This window comes from Martes martes (assembly GCF_963455335.1).
Source record: "Martes martes genome assembly, chromosome: 12".
Taxonomy (NCBI): Eukaryota; Metazoa; Chordata; class Mammalia; order Carnivora; family Mustelidae; genus Martes; species Martes martes.
This window is the reverse complement of record NC_137900.1, coordinates 91577298-91595460: the sequence shown is the minus strand read 5'-3', so window position 1 is coordinate 91595460 and position 18163 is coordinate 91577298. Positions and strand designations below refer to the sequence as shown.

Below are 18163 nucleotides of genomic sequence, written 5' to 3'. Positions count from 1 at the left end.
AGAGAAATCACCTTCCTCCGTCCCCAGACTGTCTTGTGGTGCATCTTTCTTTGGCTGACGGCCAGGTGCAGGTTTGTACTGTCACCGAGAGGTCTGTTCGGGTGCTAGGAATCTGTGGAAATACCCTTTACCATTGTGGCCTCCAGAACAACTCTGAATAAGGAAAGCCACCAGAAGACCCAGGTTTTGTGAAGCTTGAAGAGGATCCACAGCGACAGTCATTTGTTTAAAAACAAAAAAAGCTCTTCAGGGTCAGGAAGTCAAGCGTGTATCATTTTGAGGAGTTCAGTTACAAAGGGCGGTGGGGTGGGGGGGTTCTCTAGAGCTGCCGGTGTCCCATTCTGAGCAGATGGTGACTCTCTAGGTGTGGAACCCGGGTTTTCGAATGGCAGCATGCATGCTGTCACCAGAGTGCCCGTTCGCAGGCGGTGTCTCTGCCGTGCCGTCCCCCGTAGCGCCGCAGCGAGGGCCCGGGGTAGCTTCTGAAGGCCCGCTGCTGCCTCTGTCCCTCGCAGTGACCAGCAGCTGCCGTGGAGACTGCCGTGGGCAGCAACACTGGTGTAACGGCCACACAGGGAAGGAGAGAGTGAGGCGGGGCGAGGGGAAGAGAACCACCCAGAGAGAAGCAGACAGAATCCACAGGCTCGGCTTGCTCGGCACAACACCCTGTGTGTCTTCTGGAAGAAAGAAGCCCCCGCCTTCCTCACCTCTGTCCCTTGCTTCCTCCTGAGGTCACCTTGTCTTTATGGCTCCCTGCCCTGCTTGGAGCTCACTCTCTCGGAGAGAGGAGAGCAGGGGAGTGTCCGTGGATAGCACTTGCCCGGGGAGAGAGCCACGCTATATGCGAGCCTTGGGAGCCAGGGTCCTGGGAGTTGTAGAGACTCGTGCTCTGCCCCATTTGGGGAGGCCTTACCACTGAGTGTAGTCTGCAGCCACAGGTGCAGGCATCTCACTAGACCCCGGGCTCCCCGAAGTAGGAAATTAGATCGCGCACCCCTAACCCGTGACAAGAGCAGCCAAACCCTTCTGCTCCCATCCTGCTGATGATTTCTGTTTCTTCTTCTTCCTCTTCCTCCTCCTCCTCTTCGTCGTCGTCGTCGTCTTCTTCTTCTTCTTCTTCTTCTTCTTCTCCTTCTCTTTCTTCCTTTTATTTTTTTAAGATTTTAAGATTTATTTATTTATTTATTTATTTATTTTTGAGAGAGAGCGAGCATGAGAAGGGGGAGGGCCAGAGGGAGAAGCAGACTCCCTGCTGAGCAGGGAGCCCAATGGATCCCTGGGATTCCAGGATCGTGACCTGAGCTGAAGGCAGGTGCTTAACCAACTGAGCCACACAGGTACCCCTTCTTTTATTTTTAAGATTTATTTATTTAGAGAGCACACGTGCAGTTGGGAGGAGAGGGAGAGAGAGACTCTGAAGCAGACCCCGTCAGTGGAGAGCCCTGTGCGGGGCTCGATCCACAACCCTTAGACAATGACCTGAGTCAGCTAGGCGCCCTGCATCCTTGTTATTTCTGTGAATGTTTCCACCATCCACTGAGTTGCCCGAGCAAGGCAATGAAGTATTGTCATCGCTCCCCCTCCCCCACGCACCACACACACACAGCAGGTTTACATGTGACCTGCACACCCATGCACCAAGCCCTGCCACACTTCTGAGTACATGCCCTCCGCTGGTCCTCTTCTCCAGCCTTGTCACCGCTCCCCTATCCCCGCCCCCGGCGTGGCCTCTGTGGCCTCCTTGCTGGCCTTCCTGCTGCCACGTGCCCTTCTCAGCCCTGGTCAGACTCCAATGTCCCGTCAGCACTGCAGAGCCTTCTGTGGCCTCGCCAGCTCCTTCTGCCCACCTCCATGCCCAGGTCTCCCTACCCCCCTTTCTGCTGGCCCCAACTCCTCAGCACCCCCACACAGACTTGCTTCTGTCTTCTGTTCCACCCTCCTGATGTCCCCCGTCCTCTTCCCCACCATGTTTTTCCTTACTAGCTGTGTGGACCTGAGCATGCTGTCCCCAAATCGAGTGGGGTGTCCCTTCCTCTTCCTCTTCAGTGATGGGAGCCTGGAATTGTCCTGCTGTAAAGCATGTAACAGTGTAAGACACACAACTGACGTTTAATAAGAAGAAAGGCGTTATAATATATAATCACACTGGGAAAGTGTTTCTTTCTTTTGTAATGTTCACGTTCTTTTTTTCTCAAAGTCATAAATCCCCTCGAGCGTAAGGACTGGGCTTATGACGTGCTCACGGCCTCAGTACGCAGCTCAGGGCCGAGCCAGCAAGTGGCAAGCGCTTTGTGATGCCAAATTGACTGGAAGGATCTTAATTCACCCAAAAGGGACCAAGGAGGCGCCTAGCTCTCTTAGGCCACCTGTCACCACATCCAACTTCCCCACCTCCCCACATTTCATTACGACAGCATGATGCTGACTCATCCACTTCTAGGCGTCAGACACACTGGTCCCAGACTGGGGCCAAGAACCCAGCTTCTTTCTCGTTTTCCTTCTCTGCTAACCCATAAGGCCGTGGCTGCTGGCTGGCTGGCCCAAGACCAGAGCTCAGGGACCCTCGGCCTCGGAAACTCGCAAAGCAGCCGCTGTGACTCAGCCATTTCTGCCCCTCATTTTGAAGACTTCTTTCTGCTTTTTTGTTGGCGCTTGTGGTGTCTTGGAGGTCATTGCTCTTGGACCAGCTTTAGACCCAGGAAATAACTGTAGTCCCTTGTGCAGACGTGCTCTGACTCCATCTGTGACAGTCCAGCTGGTCTGGCCCCAAAAGGACCCTCCTGGTCCTTGTGAGGGTCCCGTGGTGACGTGAACCCTAGGGATGCCATGCTCACACCCAGACTCTCGCCTGGACCTTCACGGTCCAGGCCGCTTGTCACTGCTCAGTGACGGGGTGCTTATCCCCTCTAGCGGTGGGGAAACTGGAGGAGAGGAGCTGAACCGTGTGGTCTACTCGGGGTCTCAGTTAGAGCTAAGATGAAGAAGCCAGATCGCCACTGTGGGGAACGGTGTTCATTTGATATTTAGGAACTGCGTGATTGCTGGTCAATAGTGGAGACCTGACAAGGCGACTTGAAAAGCCCATGTGTCGGCTGGACGTCAGGAAGAGGGTTTTCGTCCTTCATGTTGTGACACCTCACAGAGTGCAGCTACAGCTCTAAATAGAGTTCTGAGAAGGAGTGTAAATCAGAGTCCCCGGCATGCTGGTTAAATCCAAGCAGAGCAGAAATAGTTCAGTCAGATTTCTAGAACGGAATTCAAATCATTTTTTAGTCCGTACTAAATGTTTCTGTAAAGAGTCGATGCTCTCAAGGTCAGTATTTAGTGAACATACAGAGCGTCCTAAAATGTGTTGGAGGTTTTTGCAAGAATATTACTAGCCACGAACTCATTAGCCCAGAGTCTGGTGTTTTCAAGGAGGATCGTGTGATTCAGCTTGCAAAAGTATGTCACGTGAGAAGAAATGCACTCCGTTTCTTTCTTCTTTTTTTTTTTTCTTTTTAGATTTTATTTATTTATTTGACAGAGAGAGACACAGAGAGGGAACACAAGCAGGGGAAGTAGGAGATGGAGAGAAGCAGACCTCCCGCTGAGTGGGGAGCCCGATGCGGGGCTCAATCCCAGGACCCTGGGATCATGACCTGAGCCGAAGGTAGATGGTTGATGAATGAGCCACCCAGGTGTCCCTGCAATACGTTTCTACTGTCACCCATCCTACTACCTAAAATTCTCCCAAGAAACATTCTGGGTTTGTTTTTTTTTTTTTTTTTTTTAACATCCTTTATTGTAAAATACTTATTAGAATGTTCAAATGGTTTTTAAAAATAGATTCCACCAAGAAGTTTGTTCAGAAAGAAGCTATTTTTTGGATCCAGGGTGATGCTGGTGTTGCCTTCCTTTGATGAGATGAATACTGTCCCATCACCCCTGCAACAGGTTCAGCAAAAGTGGCTCTCCTTGCCGGGAGCAGAGAGCGGCTCTGGGGCGGGTGCTGGTGGCATCAGCCTCAGAATCTGCTGCTTGGCTTTGGAAACTTACCCTTGACATTATGTAAAACGTAGTTGTAATAAATTAACACAAAGGCATCAAAGAAGGAAGTTGCTTCTGGGCATAAAGGGCACCCCCACCCCTGACGTCCCCCCGCCCCCCGCCCAAGGAAGGCTTCAGTAAAGAGGTAGTTGCCCGGGACCCGGAAGAAGAGAGGAGACACGTGGAACAGACTTCCTCCCAGTGTGCCGCCCAGTGACGAGGGATGTTATCAAGGGTCCTTCCTGGTGACTTTCCTTCTCGTAAGAGCCAGACCAGGCGCGCTTCTCTGCGGGAGATCCATCCCCCAGAGATGGTGGAGGGGGCTGTGCAGTGGCTAAAAGCTTGACTTCCTTCCAAGAGAAATCACTTAGCCCCATGTCGTGTTGACACTCGCAGTCTCTGGTTTAAGGGGAGCGTGAGCCCAGGACCAGTGCTGAGCTGTGGTTCCCGGTGATTCTCTGTGCGGGAAGGAAGCCCAAACCACACTGCAGCAGCAGCCGCCCTGGGGTGTGTTTTCTCACAAATGATAGAGCCAGACGTAAGCCTGCAAACCAGCCGTCCAATAGCCTGTCTGTGTTGGTAAGCAGCATTCAGAAACACTGAAGTCATAAGCCTTGCTTGAGCCAAGAGAAGGCAGTAATGGCCAATCTCTGGCAACTTCTGTGCTTCCCAGACACTTTACGACAGTGAGTCCATTCACTCGAATGATTGCGTCGCCAGTGATCGGGAGGGTTGAAAGCCTCAAAGCTTGGCGCTCCAGGCGCGGCCGCTGCAGGGCCGGCAGGGTCGCTGGCCCGTGGCTCTGGCCCACAACTGCTGGCACGCTCTCTGTCCCCTTCCCGACGGTCACAGGAATTAAAACAGAATGCCTGTTGCAGTGAGGGATCAGAATTTTGCATTTCAAGGCCTCTACTCCTGCTTTCTTGCCAGCATGGGGCTCATCCCTAGTCATTTTTCAGGCCAGACCAGAGAGGAGATACAGTGTCCTTGCAAACTGCCACCTGCCCAGCTCCGGGTGGCTCTGCGTTCTCGTGTGCACACGGTCACAGGTCGGCATGTACGGTCCTCAGCCATCATTCTTCCACTCAGAAGGCTCACGGCGGTTCGTTCACGTGTCTGTTTGCAAAAGAGCAGATTGCTTGTTCCTGCATCTTCTGTCGGGAGGGCAGGTGTTGTCTCTGCAACCCTGGCTTGCAGACCAAGCGTCAGCTCCCAGCCAGGTCGTAGGATTCCCACAGAGCTGTAGAGTTACACGGTTGGGGCCTGTCCCGTGCCCAGAGTGTTCCGTGACTGGGACATCCCTCGCACCTCTCCTAGGATCCAAGCTGTGTGTTGTGAGGTGTGGCCCGCTCTGTCACCCTGCTTCTCCATCTTTGTGATAAGGATCCCAACAGCCCTTCGTGTCAGTGATGTGAGATGATTCGTGCCAACCCTTAGCCCCTCATCTGACCAGCAGGCATCGTCCTCCCCAGACGGTCCTTGCTGGCACTTGAGCTAATGGTGTGATCGAGGCTGACGTTGGGGGCCAGGCAGCCCCTCCTAACTGCTGCTTTCCTGGGAACTTGCTCTGGCACTCCCAGATCTTCTGCAGAAATCTGCAGTCTCCAGCCAGGCAGCCCCCACCCCGCAGCCCCCCCACCCCACCCCCGTGGTATGGAGTCCTCAGCACGGTCTCACTCTGGCTATAAATAAAGATTCCTGCCACAGAGAGCAGCAGCTCTGTCAGAAGCACAGCCGGGCACCAGCCAAGTCCCAGAATAAACTCCCGGTGGTGATGCAGGGGAATTTCTGCTCAGCGGCCCCCTGCCTTTCGCCCTGCCGTGATGAGGAAGTGTGGTCTTGGAGGCCGGGAAGTACTTCTCGGGGGAATCTGCAGAGAAGGACCTTGTCCACGGTGGTGTGACGATGAGCCCCAACGTGGCCCTCCACTCCCGAGCTGCAGGAGGGGCACAGAGGGTGCTTGGTGGCGCTCAGAGAGCAGTGCCTTGTCTCTCCCCACCCCGTTGAAGGTATTTTTCAAGCTTGGCTCTCAGCCCAGCAGGACTGCATAGCTGAAATACCGGAGGCTAGAGCTGCAGGGGGTCGAGGGGAAGGGCAGCTGCCCGGGAGGCTTTGTCCTGGAGATGGGAGCCTCCTGGCCTCCTCCAAGGTGGCCCGCTGCTCCTCTGGGGCACACATCCTTGGGGCAGCCGTTCTGGGACGTCCGTAGCCTCCCCCCACCCCCGCCCCCACCAGTGTCCCACTGTGGTGGGGACAGCTTGTCCACTGCCCTTCCACACTCAGAGCCGAGCTGCCGCTGTGAGGCGGGCGCTGTTCTGGACACTTCAGTTACAATCTCAGTTAGTGCGTCCGTGTCCCTTCGTTCAGTAGATACGTGGTAGACCCCGTGCCCAGCTCAGCCCTGTTGCCTGGAGGGTTCCCAGACTGGTGCTTCGGAAGGCAAGGGGTGAGAGCCGACACCGTCCCGTGCCGGCTCCGTGCTCAGGACACCACAGCGCCGTGCTCAGACAGTGCACATGGACCCTCCAAGAGGAGTGCTGGTGTTTCCGTGCTCGTTCTAAAGGTGGAGGAACTGGGGTGCCCGGCTGGCTCAGTCTGAGGAGCATGCAACTTGATCTCAGGGTCGTGAGGTCGAGGCCCACATTGAGTGTAGAGGAGACTTAAATAAATAAAGACAAAGAAACCAAGGCTCAGGAGTGTCCATTATGTACCCGAGGTCCCACGGGTAGAAAGGAAAGGCCCAGAACCCAGTCTGGGTGACTTGAGGATATGCCTGCCGCAGTGACCCTGGCCGTCACCCGGATGAGGCACACTCGGCGCGTGTGCGTCTGCCACCCTGAGCTCATCCCGTCAGACCTGATGCACCATGTGATTGCGCAGGCCCAGCTTCTGTAGGCACATCGGCTGCCCAGTCGCCACAGGGCCTGCTCGAGTGCTGAGTGAGCTCGTGTGGGCCAAGGGCTGTCTGCGAGGACAGTGTCGGAACTCCCGAAAGGACTGGCATCTGCCTTTGTCTGTTAATGCTGTCTGACACAGTCACACAGATGGGGTGGTTACACGCAGCATGGGCCTGGAGGCTGCAGGTCCAAGGTCAGGCCTCCAGCACGTCTGGTGCCCCCTTTCGGTCCCAGACTTCTCCTTGTATTCTCACGTGGTGGGTGACATCATTGGCTTCTGAGCCTGGTGGCCCCCGGTCACCCTGCCTCCTAATACCACCGCCTGTGGGAGTTAGGATTTCAGCATATGCATTTGGGAGGCACAAACCCTAAGCAACATCCATCTTAAAGTAGTTGGATTTGTGCGCAAGTCAGCAGAGCATGGCAGCACCTACCCTTGGGGATGCACAGACAAGAGATCTGAAAGCCGGGCTCCCGAGTGAGACCAGAGCCACTGCTTGAAGAGGCGGTGTGGGCGTCCCTCGGGGTGGCCTCCTGGGACCGGGCCCCACTGTCCACTGGCCAGGGAGAGAGCCTCACTGTGAGGAATGTTGACCAGGGATGCACTGGAGAGTCCCAGAACTCAAGCCCTATACCCCACTGCCATCCCCAGCAAGGCTAGGTTGGGTTGGCCTAGGTGGCCACTGGGAGAGGCCGGTGAAACGTGGCACCTGGCTGGTGAGGGCACAGTGGGCGCTCGGCATCTCCGCCCCCCACCCGTCTGAGAGCTACGGAGCCAGGGTTGCCCGCGTGCTGCTCGTTCAGAAAGAAGGATGGGCACGGAGCTGCTTACGAGGAAGCTAAACACCTTCAGTGAGTCGTTCAGAACGTGGACAGCTCTCCCCACTGATGTGTTTGGCCATGTACAGGGTTAGTCTTGATTTGGGGAGTCAGGTGGAGAAGAAGAATGTGCGAGAGGGAGTAGGCACCGCGGGCAGGTGTCCTGGTCTGATGTAAACCAGCAGAGCCGGAGGGAGCTTTGATCAGCCCAGCCGGGCAGGGGCCGGGGCCGGGACCAACAGCAGGTGGGATGGAGGGGAGAGTGTGCCTGTCACTTGAGTTGTGGCCACTCTCAGTCTGGGGCAAAGTGTAACTTCACACAAGCACTTAAGAATGTGAGTGGCTTTAACCTCCTGTTTAAAATTTGATTTCTTCTTTCTCCTTTTCCTTGTCCTGGGTTCCAAAAACCCAGTGGCAAAATGGAGAGAACATCTGAATGAGCAACATGCACGTTTATGTTGAGCTCGGCTCTTGACAGTTTCCGACCTTTACAGGGGGCAGGTGGGCCTGGCAAGGACTTCGGATGCAGACCCTTCCACGTGTCCCTCTCCCATTACCCTGTGACAGCATCAGGTTGTCAGGCCCTTTGTGGGAAATGGTGACATCGTCAGGTTCTGAGCCTCGTGGCCCCTGGTCCCAGAGCTCCTCTCTCCCTCCTCCCACAACATAGCCCAGGCCCAGACAGTGCTCGTTGTCTCTACGAAGCTGCAGGCGTCCACTGTCACCACCACCGCCCCCCCAGCCCGGCTTCAGACTCTGTCTTGATGAGAATTTGAGAGAGTATGGCCTTGGCAGCTCTAGGCTGGTATCAGAAGCACTGCAAGACCCCGTCATTTGTTTAAAAAAGAAAAGATCGTATAGAAAAGGACATGAACTCAGAAATTTTTAGCATTTTGATAATACGGTCCTTCCAACCATTTTTAAGGCCTAATCTTTCCCTCCCCCAAAGCATTTCATTTGAAAGGCTGCAGTGTTTGACTTTCAAGGGATAAAACCAAGGAGATGCGTGCAAAAGGTTCAAAGTGACTAAATATGACCCAGGTGTATGAGTCCACATACTGAATTTAGCCACGAGGTTCCTGAAGACATCGCAGGGTTTGGGTTTGGCAGGTTGAGTTCTCTGACAGAGCAGAGAGTGGGATTACCTGTCCAGCATGGGGGGCTGGCTTTTCTTTGGGGGTCCCTGCATCCCACTGTTCAGACATGGAAGATGGCACTGGTCGGTCCTCAGGCCCTTCTCAAGGGAGGATGTGCCTGGGGTGGGCAACCTCGGCCAGAGGAATGCGGGGGTTGGTTTGGCCTGATCGGTGGTCCTCGTTAGAATTACTGTGAACAGCCTGTGCAGCTCAGCTGAGTTAATCTAATGACTTTTTCTTTTGTCTGTTTTCTTCCTCCCGTCTTCCCGTTTTTGTGTCTGTCTTCCGCTTTGATTCCGTAGTATAAATCTGTGTTTAGGTCCTACTCCCAGGATTTCGTGCCTCACAACCAAGCTTCCGTTCAACCTTTCCTTCCGTCTACCTCCTCTTCCTCTCCACATTTCCCACCCGTCCACCAGTCTCAGAGCTCTGACTTAGCGGGGCCAACCGTAGCCAGTCTGCCTCCCAGCACCGTGGACGGGCCTCTCTCATCTTCTCAGGAGAGCAACTTTCATGGGAACCCTGTCTGCCTTCCTTCCGAAACCTCTTTCACTGACTCGCCCCAGACGCCTTCGGTGAGAACTCCGCGCACACCCCCCTCCACGTGGGGCTGCCCGTTTTGAGAGACCGGCGCGGCTCTTCCCGAGGCCGTCGCCGCCTGTCCCCGCAGCCAGGCCTGTTGCCGGTGCACGCCCCGGTGGCAGCCGGGCACGATCCGGGTCCCCGGAAGGTCACAAGGTGCCACAGTAGCCTGTTTCCAGAACAGCAGTGGGAACCTTCCGTACAGAGTTCCCGTCAGGTGGGGAATCTGATTTTCCAAAAACGGTTGGTGACCATTTGGAGCCCGTCCTCGTAAGGCTGAGACAGAAAGTGCTCCCGGTTTTCTGTGGGCTTGTGTGTTAGAGGAAGCTGCCGACGCGCTGGGAAGACAGCCGCAGACGGAGGGCTCTGACAGCGGTCGGGGCCAGTTGCATGTGTGGTTGTGTGTGGTGCTGGTGGAGGGCCTGCCGCCGGGCCGTGTCGCTCGCGGAGTGCTGGCCCCGGGGCCGTGGACGGGCCGGCAGGTGTCCACTCGGCGGTGCGGCCTCTGCCCCCTCGGCCCGCCTCCCTCCTCCCGCCGCGCCAGGAAGCCCGCAGGCCCCGCGGCCGCGGCACCTCCTGGGGGCAGTTTGAATGGCCCTCGACCTCTTTGGAGAAGGTCCCGCAGGAAACTTGCGTCCCCCGTAAGGCAGAGGCAAGAGGCGGCCGAAGCACAGCCTTCTCGGGCCTCGGAGAAGCTTCCCGGGAGCGGCGAGGGCCGCCGCCGCCGCCATCCGCTCCTCCTCCCGAGTGTCCCGCTCCGGGCCGGCCCGGCAGGCCGCTCTCTCTGAGCCGTGCGGGGTGGCTGCGGGCCTGTCACATGTGCGTTTCCTCTCATCCTGTCTCCCCCAGAGTGAAAACACCAGTGAGGAGGCTGGTGAGGGTGAATACGTCAATCTGTATTCCTCTGGCCAGAGCAGCGAGGAGCTGGCTCGCTCTCGAGGCGTAAGTAACGTCAGGGCGGCCTCGTGCATGCGGCCGGGCCGGGCCCTGCTTCTGCCTGGCCGGGAGCCCGCATGGCTCCGTGGGGAGAGGACGAGGCTCCCAGAGCAGGTCCTCCCCCTGCTTGCAGTACGCGTGGTGCGCTTCAGGCCTGGCCAGGGAGTCTTCTGGGCCTCCGCGGAGGCAGCATGGCGTGGGCCTGGCCACGCGTCGGTTGCTCTCCGGGGTTTCTTTCTAGCCCGCCCTGCTAGTGTTGAAGTCCACCCTCCGGCCCCGACCCAGAGGGCGGGAGCCTTCCCTCCCACACCGCCACGGCTCCCGGGCCTTCGCCCCCTCACGCGTCCCCCAGCACGCCCCTTCCCCGCCGCGGGACGGCTTCCTCAGAAGCTGGGCGGGTGTGGCCGGGAGCCCCCCGCTGTGGTACCACACCTGCCGCCTGGGAGCGTAGAGAAACACCTGGGGCGGCCCCCCTCGGTCGACTTCTGTCCCAGCTCCATGCGGCCTTTCTCCTGAGCGGGCAGCGTCCCAGGTTTGGCTGCAGCAAAACGGGAGCAAGTTCAAAAGCTTCCAAAATAATGCGTCCCTTGAGAGGAGGTGCCATGAGGACTCAAGTCCTCCCTGGTGACCAGCTCCCAGGGCCCAGCCTGTTAAAAGTCTAGTCACTCCTGGTAACATGAAGCCCACCAGGGGCGCCCCCACAGGATCTTAGATGTGCACACGAGGCAAGCCCCACTGGAGACGTTTGCAAGTCCTAGAACTCTGTGGATTTTCACTCCAGTGGGGCTCTGTCCACCGGAGACAGGGACCCTCTCCCTGGAAGCTGCTTCTCCTCTGGTGTTTCCTCCTCCCCTGTCTCCTCTGGTGACCTGTGCCCCTGCGTCCCCCAGGTCAGCCTCCACCCAAGGAAGCTGTTCCCTCGCTGGCCTTCCGTGGCTCTCCCTCCACCTGGGACCACGTTCAGTGCTGACTTCACCTCCGAGCACTCTCTCTGAGGATGATCTGTGTGTTCGTGCCACCCTGCTCTCTGTTGTGGCCTCGGTGGCAGTCCAGGGGTGCCAGATCGCCGTGTTGTCACCGAGTGGGGTGGGCCCAGATTCCCAGGGCCAGGCTGCTGGAGGAGAGGGGGTTGCGGTCCTGCGCTCGAGCAGCTAGACCCCTTGGAACCATAACTGGGAGGCACTTGAACATGGCAGTCCTGAGGACTGGTTTAACAGGAAGTCAGCGGAGGCTTGCTGCACACTGGCAGAGCACCGTGGTTAGGGACACAGGTTTTGGGTTCAGACAACCCTCAGTTTGAATGCAGGCTGCAGCCTTCTAGCCGTGTGGTCTTGGGCAGGGCCTTTAACCTCTCCCAGCCTGTGGCGGGGGCGGGAGGGGGCACTGTGATGCCAGCGAACGGACAGGGTCTTGGTCAGGGCCAGGTGAGAAGAGGTACTCGAAGCCCTTAGCGCAGTGCCTGGCTGAGCTTGGCTGAGTGGCGGTGACCCTGGCAGTCCTTTCTTCTAGGAGGTGCTTGGGATGGCAGCTGACAGAGGTCCTAGGTAGGGGTACCTGTTATGTCCACAGAGGTGCGATGCTAGGCCGAAGAGGGCCTTCCCCTCCTGTATCATTGACTGCACTCACAGTTACCCTACTCACATCTCGGATTGCTCTGTAGGAACTTGCACTTGAGGCCACTTGCAGGCGGAATGCTGGGAAGCAGATCCGCCCAGCGTGGGGCACCTGTCACAAACCCAGCACTTCTCTTTTCAGGAATCACCAGCTATGAAAGACGGCCATCCCAGAGATCCCTCGTCGGCCAGCAGTGCAGCCGGGAAGGAGAGCAGAGACGGCGACAGGTAGGGAGTGGCCGTATAGTGGAGGTTCCCTGAGAGCCACAGGGGAGGGCGGCCCCCTGCCCACCAGCACGCCAGGCCTGTGGGAGCTGGTGGTGTACATCCTTTCCTTTTCTTCTGACTCACAAAATTCTGCATGTTCAGGGTAGAAAACATGGCAAGTACAGAAATGTGCAAGTCGGCCAGAAAAATCACTAATAATCGCACCCTTTAAGGCGTCTGTTCTGGCGTGCAGTCTGCCCTCCTGATTACGTGCTCACATACCACCGACTCTGCAGATGACCTAGGATAGTCTCTTAAATCCCAGGCCAACCTTTCTTGGCCTCTTCCAAGTTCAGGTGCACTAAAGGGGTGTCAGAGACCCCACCCACCCAAAAAACTGTGAGTTACTAGATGTGTATATTATGTTAAACCATTTGAAAGTAAGTTACAGACTTGACAGTCAGCTTCTAAATACTTCAGTGTGCCTCCTAAAATATTTTAATTTTTTTGAAAGACTTATTTATTTGAGAGAGAGAGAGAAAGTGAGCACATGGGGGTAAGGGAGGGTGGGCAAGAGGGAGAGAGAGAGAATCTCAAGCAGACTCGCTGCCCAGCACAGAGCCTGCCTGACACAGAGCTTGATCTCATGACCCTGAGATCCTAACCTGAGCGGAAATCAAGAGCTGGATGCTTAGGGGCGCCTGGGGGCCTCAGTCAGTTATGGGTCTGCCTTCAGCTCAGGTCATGATCTCAGGGTCCTGGGATCCAGCCCCACATCAGGCTCCCTGCTCAGTGGGAAGTCTGCTTCTCCCTCTCTCTGTACCCCTCCCCTGCTCATGCTCACTCTCACACTCTCACTCAAATAAATAAATAAATATCTTAAAAAAAAAAAAAAAAAGTTGGACGCTTAACTGGCTGAGCCACCCAGGCGCGCCTCCTCCTAAAATATTTTAAAAGTCTACCTAATTATAATACCATTATCACACCTAAGAAAATTAATAATAAATTCCCTCATATCATCTGACATGTAAACCATCTTCCATTTGCCCAACTCTCCCTAAAATTAACTTGTATAGCTTATTTTTGGGGGACCAGGATCATTCAGGAGTCAGTACACTTAGTTGTACGTCTCTTTAATCTTTTATAACGTTTTTCAGTATTAGCACAAATCACACCTGACCAGGTTCAGAAATATGTAGTAAATTTCTCCATGTGTAGGACCCACAGATCCTCTCTGCCATCGGCAACTTCACGAGGACATCGCCTTCTTCATGAATTGTTACACAAGTTCAAGCTTTTCCTCCCTCTCCAGGCCAAGGTTCAGCTACCTCTGGGTTCTGGGCACAGAGTGAGGCAGTACCCACTTGTCAGGCGTCAGCATAAATGGTTGAAGAGGTGATAAAAATAAAATAACGAGAGACAGGAGGAAAAACAGACTCCGTTCATTCTGCAGGGACTTGCTGAAGAGGGCTGCCTGCCCAGCCTGCTCGTGGCCCCTCCAAGGAGATACCTGTGTGGAATCCGCCTGGTCCGCCTGCCCGGGCTGAGATCTCCCCATGGATTAAGCAGGGGATGATGGGTTTTCTAGTTGAACACCTAGTAGCAAACGGCGTCTGCGCCAAGCAGCCGAAGCCCACGGGTCCTGCCTCCAGCTGCACTGAACCCGAGAGCACCATTTTCCAGAATTGCAGGTGGCCCTTGGGGAAAAAAAAAAAAAAAAGGCAGAAGGAGGAGCACATTCACTGCTTAGAAGCAATTACAAAAATGTCCTCTTTCCACAGAGGCCAGACCGCGGACCTGACACTGAAGGCACACGTAGCGCATGGTTCTTCCCAGGACTGTGTGTGATTTTGCTCTGGGCCATCCTTGTCTTACTGAAGGCACAAATTTTTATGTCTCACATACTTAGGGTTAAAAATGTGGCCCGTGACCACAAGGCCAGCCTGGGCCTCACAGGCTCCATGGTAGAAGTCATCAGAATAAAATGGGAATACGAGAGAAGACGCTGGGGCAAGCAGGGCACCTACAGACCCAGTGTCTGCTCCCGGATCGCCCCCTCGCCGCCCCACATGTCCCTCCGCTGGTGGTTCTCTCCTTCTCCCCCTTCGCTGGCAAGTTCCTGCTCTGCTCAGTGCTGCAGGGCTCGGCCCGGCCATCCTGCCACAGGGGCCTGTTGTCGTTCACACTGGCCTGGGTCTCCCCGCTCAGGCCAGTGCCCCTGCTGCTTGTTTTAATGTCAGTCTCTCCTGCTACACCCAGCATCCCAAGGACAAGGGCCGGTCTGCCTGGGTCATGCTTCTCAGTCCCGCAGGAATGTGGCCTTTGGGAAAGACTTGAGGAATGACGATAATAGCCATGCGAACTCTCTTCCAACCTGCTTGCCCTTTTGCTCTTCCTGTCCTTGGATACCCACTGTGCGTAGGGCGGCCTTGACAGTGACTGATCCCATCACTTATGTAAATAGCTCAGGGAAACCTTCTTGATCTTCTTTTTTCCTTTTTGTTTTTTTTTTTTCTTCTTTTTTTTTTTTTAAGTAGGCTCCACGTTGAGCATGGAGCCCCACACAGGACTTGAACTCGTGACCCTGAGATCAAGAACTGAGCTGAGATCAAGAGTCAGATGCTTAACCAATGAGCCGTGCAGGCTCTCCAGGCTCCTTCTTAATCCCTTCTATTGACAGAGCATCCACAGAGAGCAAGAAATGTCCCAAGGTTACACAGGTCATCAGTAGCGGTGCTGGCAATCCAGTCCACGCCCCGGCTTCCGGGCCCCACTCGGGCCCCCGTGCTGGGTGTGGGGAGCGGCGTGGCCTGCACACGAGAGCTGCAGTTCCAAGAACCTGTCAGGGGTAGTCGTAAACCCGAGTCTTGCGGAGAGCTGCACGGCCTCAGCCCCCTGGTGTCCTTTACCCCGGGGCCTGCTGGACCCTTGCAACACAAACCACTTCTCTCTAGGGCCTCCAGGTCACCAGATGGTTCAGAGTTGGCGCGGTCGGAGGAGGAAGTGGACGAGCTGTCCCTCATCGACCACAGTGAGATTATGGCCAGGCTGACACTCAAGCAAGAGGTGAGTACAGGCCGTGTGCGGCCCGGTCCATATAGGGGTGAGGGGGCTCTGAGAACAGTGTAACCTTGAGGTGTCTCGAACAGAAGGACCCAAGCAAGGCAGTGGGAGGTGAGGTTGGCACACACACCCCCCCCCACCCCACTTCGTGAGCTCTGTGCTTGGCATTTATCCTGGGCACGTGGATGGCCTCCTGGAGAAAGTGCGCTGTCCCCTTCTCTGACACTTCCAGTCAGTCATCTTGGCAAGTCACGTACGATCTCTAAGCCCCCGAGGACAGGACTCTGGAGGACACTGTAACAGTGGAGCCCACGTAGGGTGCTCAGCACGGAGCCCGAGCACGACGAGCCCTCAGTACCATAAGCTGCCTTCCCGTCAGTATCAACCGAATCAGCCCCTGTGGTTTCAGTGGGAGCCTCAGGCTGATTGAGAAGTCTCGGGCCTGCAGCCGCCTCTGCCCTGTGCCTTGTCAGGAGGGCCTGGGCAATTCTGGAAACCCAGAGGAATGTCTTAATGTGCTCACCCTGACCCTGGGTGACTGTGTTTCCTGGCTCCAGCTGCGCGGTGGCACACACACCGAACAGGCAGGGCGGGGCTGGCGGGTCCCTGGGGCAGCCAGCTTCTCTGCAGAGAGAAGTGATGCTTTGTGACCCTTGCCAGAAAAGTTCTGAAAAATCAGGTCATGGGCAGCTGCCCTCAGCCTTAGCTGGAAATCCAAGATGCTCTTGGAACCCTGGAATCCAGGGGTGAAAACATTGACGCCCTGGAGAGGCAGGTGCATCTCTGAAATGGAGGGCCGTGAACCCCTGGGGGCTTAGGGGGCGGTTTCCATCAGAACCAGAGGTGGGGGGGCAGGGGCCGGCTGTCAGGCAGGCCTGATGATGTACTGTCTGGACTCGCATTCCTGGCCCGGCCAGCTGACTGCTGTCTCTGGCTCTGGGCAGGTTTATGGGCTAAAGCCTCTGTTTGCCCACCTGGAAGTATGACTTTTTCCTTAATTGGCAGAAGGCAGCCGGTATCTTCTATAAGCAACGTCTGGGACAATTAAACATCTCTGTGACGCTTTACACTCCTTTGAGGGCTCCCTGTGCAAGAACTTGTGACATGACAAATGACTCTTCCTTCCACCTGGGGAAAGAGATGTAAACGTGGGGCGGCCTGCTGCGGTTTTAGGAACATGACCGTGCTTGGGCTTAGCTCTGCTGCCCCTGTGGTCTTGTTGGGAGTGGCTGGTGTGGTCCTGCCTGCCTCCGTGAGAGGGTCCCACCATTCCCAGCATGAGAACATCCCTCCTCATGTCCCTGTCCCCTGACTTGGTGAAGAGGGAGAGATTTGTTGGTGCCATTGTCCCTCAACTCTGCTGTGACCCAGCACAATGTGCCCTGGTATCTGGCCAGCTCCCAGGGCCTTCTACCTCCCAGATGAGCTCTGGTCTGTCCTGTCTTCAGAGTGCGGAGTGGCCTCTGCGCTCAGTCATGCTGCTCCCAGGCAAGGGAGGGCAGGGGCAAGGGGGCCCAGGGTCTCTGCAGTGCCGTGGCTTGGTCGTCTTGTCCCGCCTCGGACTTCCTGATCGGACTCTCATGGCTGAATTCTGCCACATGCCCTCCTTTGCTTTGTCTTTGCAGGGTGACGACGGGCCAGACGTCCGTGGCGGGTCTGGAGATATCCTACTGGTGCATGCTACTGAGACAGACAGGAAAGGTGCGGCAGCGCCCTGGGCAGGGGCCTTGGTCCTGTCCTTGTCACTGCCTTTGGGGTGGGCTGGCCCCACAGACCTTGGGGGGTCAGAATGTGGTCCTGGTGGCCCACAGTCATTGTGCAAAGAGCCTACCCCTGGGGATGGGACCAGCTCTCTCAGGGTACGCCCTCCGTGGGTGAAGGCTAGTGATGACCCCAAGGGCCCCCAGGGGCCGTGGAGAGAGAGCTTCAAGTGCAGAGCTCAGCACCTCAGGTAACAACACGTCCGACACTGTTAACCTTCCAGCAGCATGTAGGTGTAGCTGTTTCTACTTTTCCTGATGTCTGACCCATTATGTTATTCCAGACACTAGACAGAGTTTCACTTGTGGCCTCCACGAGGAGACCCCAGCACATGTTCTGTCCGGAGCTCAGTCCCAGAACAGTGGTGGCAGTGTCTAGGACAGAGTTCTGACCCCTCAGCATGCGGCCACGCCATTCAGCGTCCTGATCCCGTTGACAGGGCTGGGAAGGCAGGGGACCTAGTGTTGGGTGGACTCCGTGCTAGCAGAAGAGTGCTCACTCCGCATCTGGTCCGGCAGGGAGGGGAGAGGAAGTGCTGTGACCGTGACCTTGACCTCGACCTCCACCAGGAGTGCTGCAGGTCCTGCCATGGGCACCCCCCACACTCCTTTTCCTACTGCGTCTTTGAAAGTTATTAAAAAGGGGATATGACAACAGTATTAAAGCCAGTTGTGCAAAAAATTAAAATGCCCCAATCCAGAAACCCTCACCCACCAGTTTTATTTTTATATATGACCACGTCCCTGTTTTTACAGTAAATTTCCCCAGATACGTTACACAGAATGATTTGAGGAATTTTTTAAATTGCAAAAAGGGTACAGAAAGGGTCGCATTGCAGAAAATTTGAATAATAGGGAAAAAGAAGAAATGACCCCAACAAACTTACCATAGCCATTGTTTTGCCCTTTGGGATTTCTTCACCCCCGGTTTCTTTGGACTAGGGCAGAAGCCTGGTCCTGGGGACTGAGTTCAAAGCCAGGCACGTCCCATCCCTTCCCAGCCTCAGCAGACCCGCCTGTTTGAAGAGGTCCCAGTGGGCATGGAGAGGCGCAGAGCTGACGTGGGGCCGCACGGCACAGGCCATCTTCAGGAAGCGGCGAGCATGCTCAGAAGCAGCCCT

General features: G+C 55.9%; 1 protein-coding gene across 1 annotated transcript in view; it reads left to right on the top strand.

The window, feature by feature from the left end:
• The window catches only part of RAPGEF1 (Rap guanine nucleotide exchange factor 1), a 136249-nt gene that overhangs the window by 106538 nt on the left and 11548 nt on the right, over positions 1 to 18163 (top strand). Inside the window, exons 12-14 of the mRNA XM_080820249.1 lie at positions 12155 to 12240; positions 15174 to 15285; positions 16908 to 16983. Coding sequence (XP_080676375.1) covers positions 12155 to 12240; positions 15174 to 15285; positions 16908 to 16983 — 274 coding nt within the window. The remainder of the gene's footprint in view (positions 1 to 12154; positions 12241 to 15173; positions 15286 to 16907; positions 16984 to 18163) is intronic.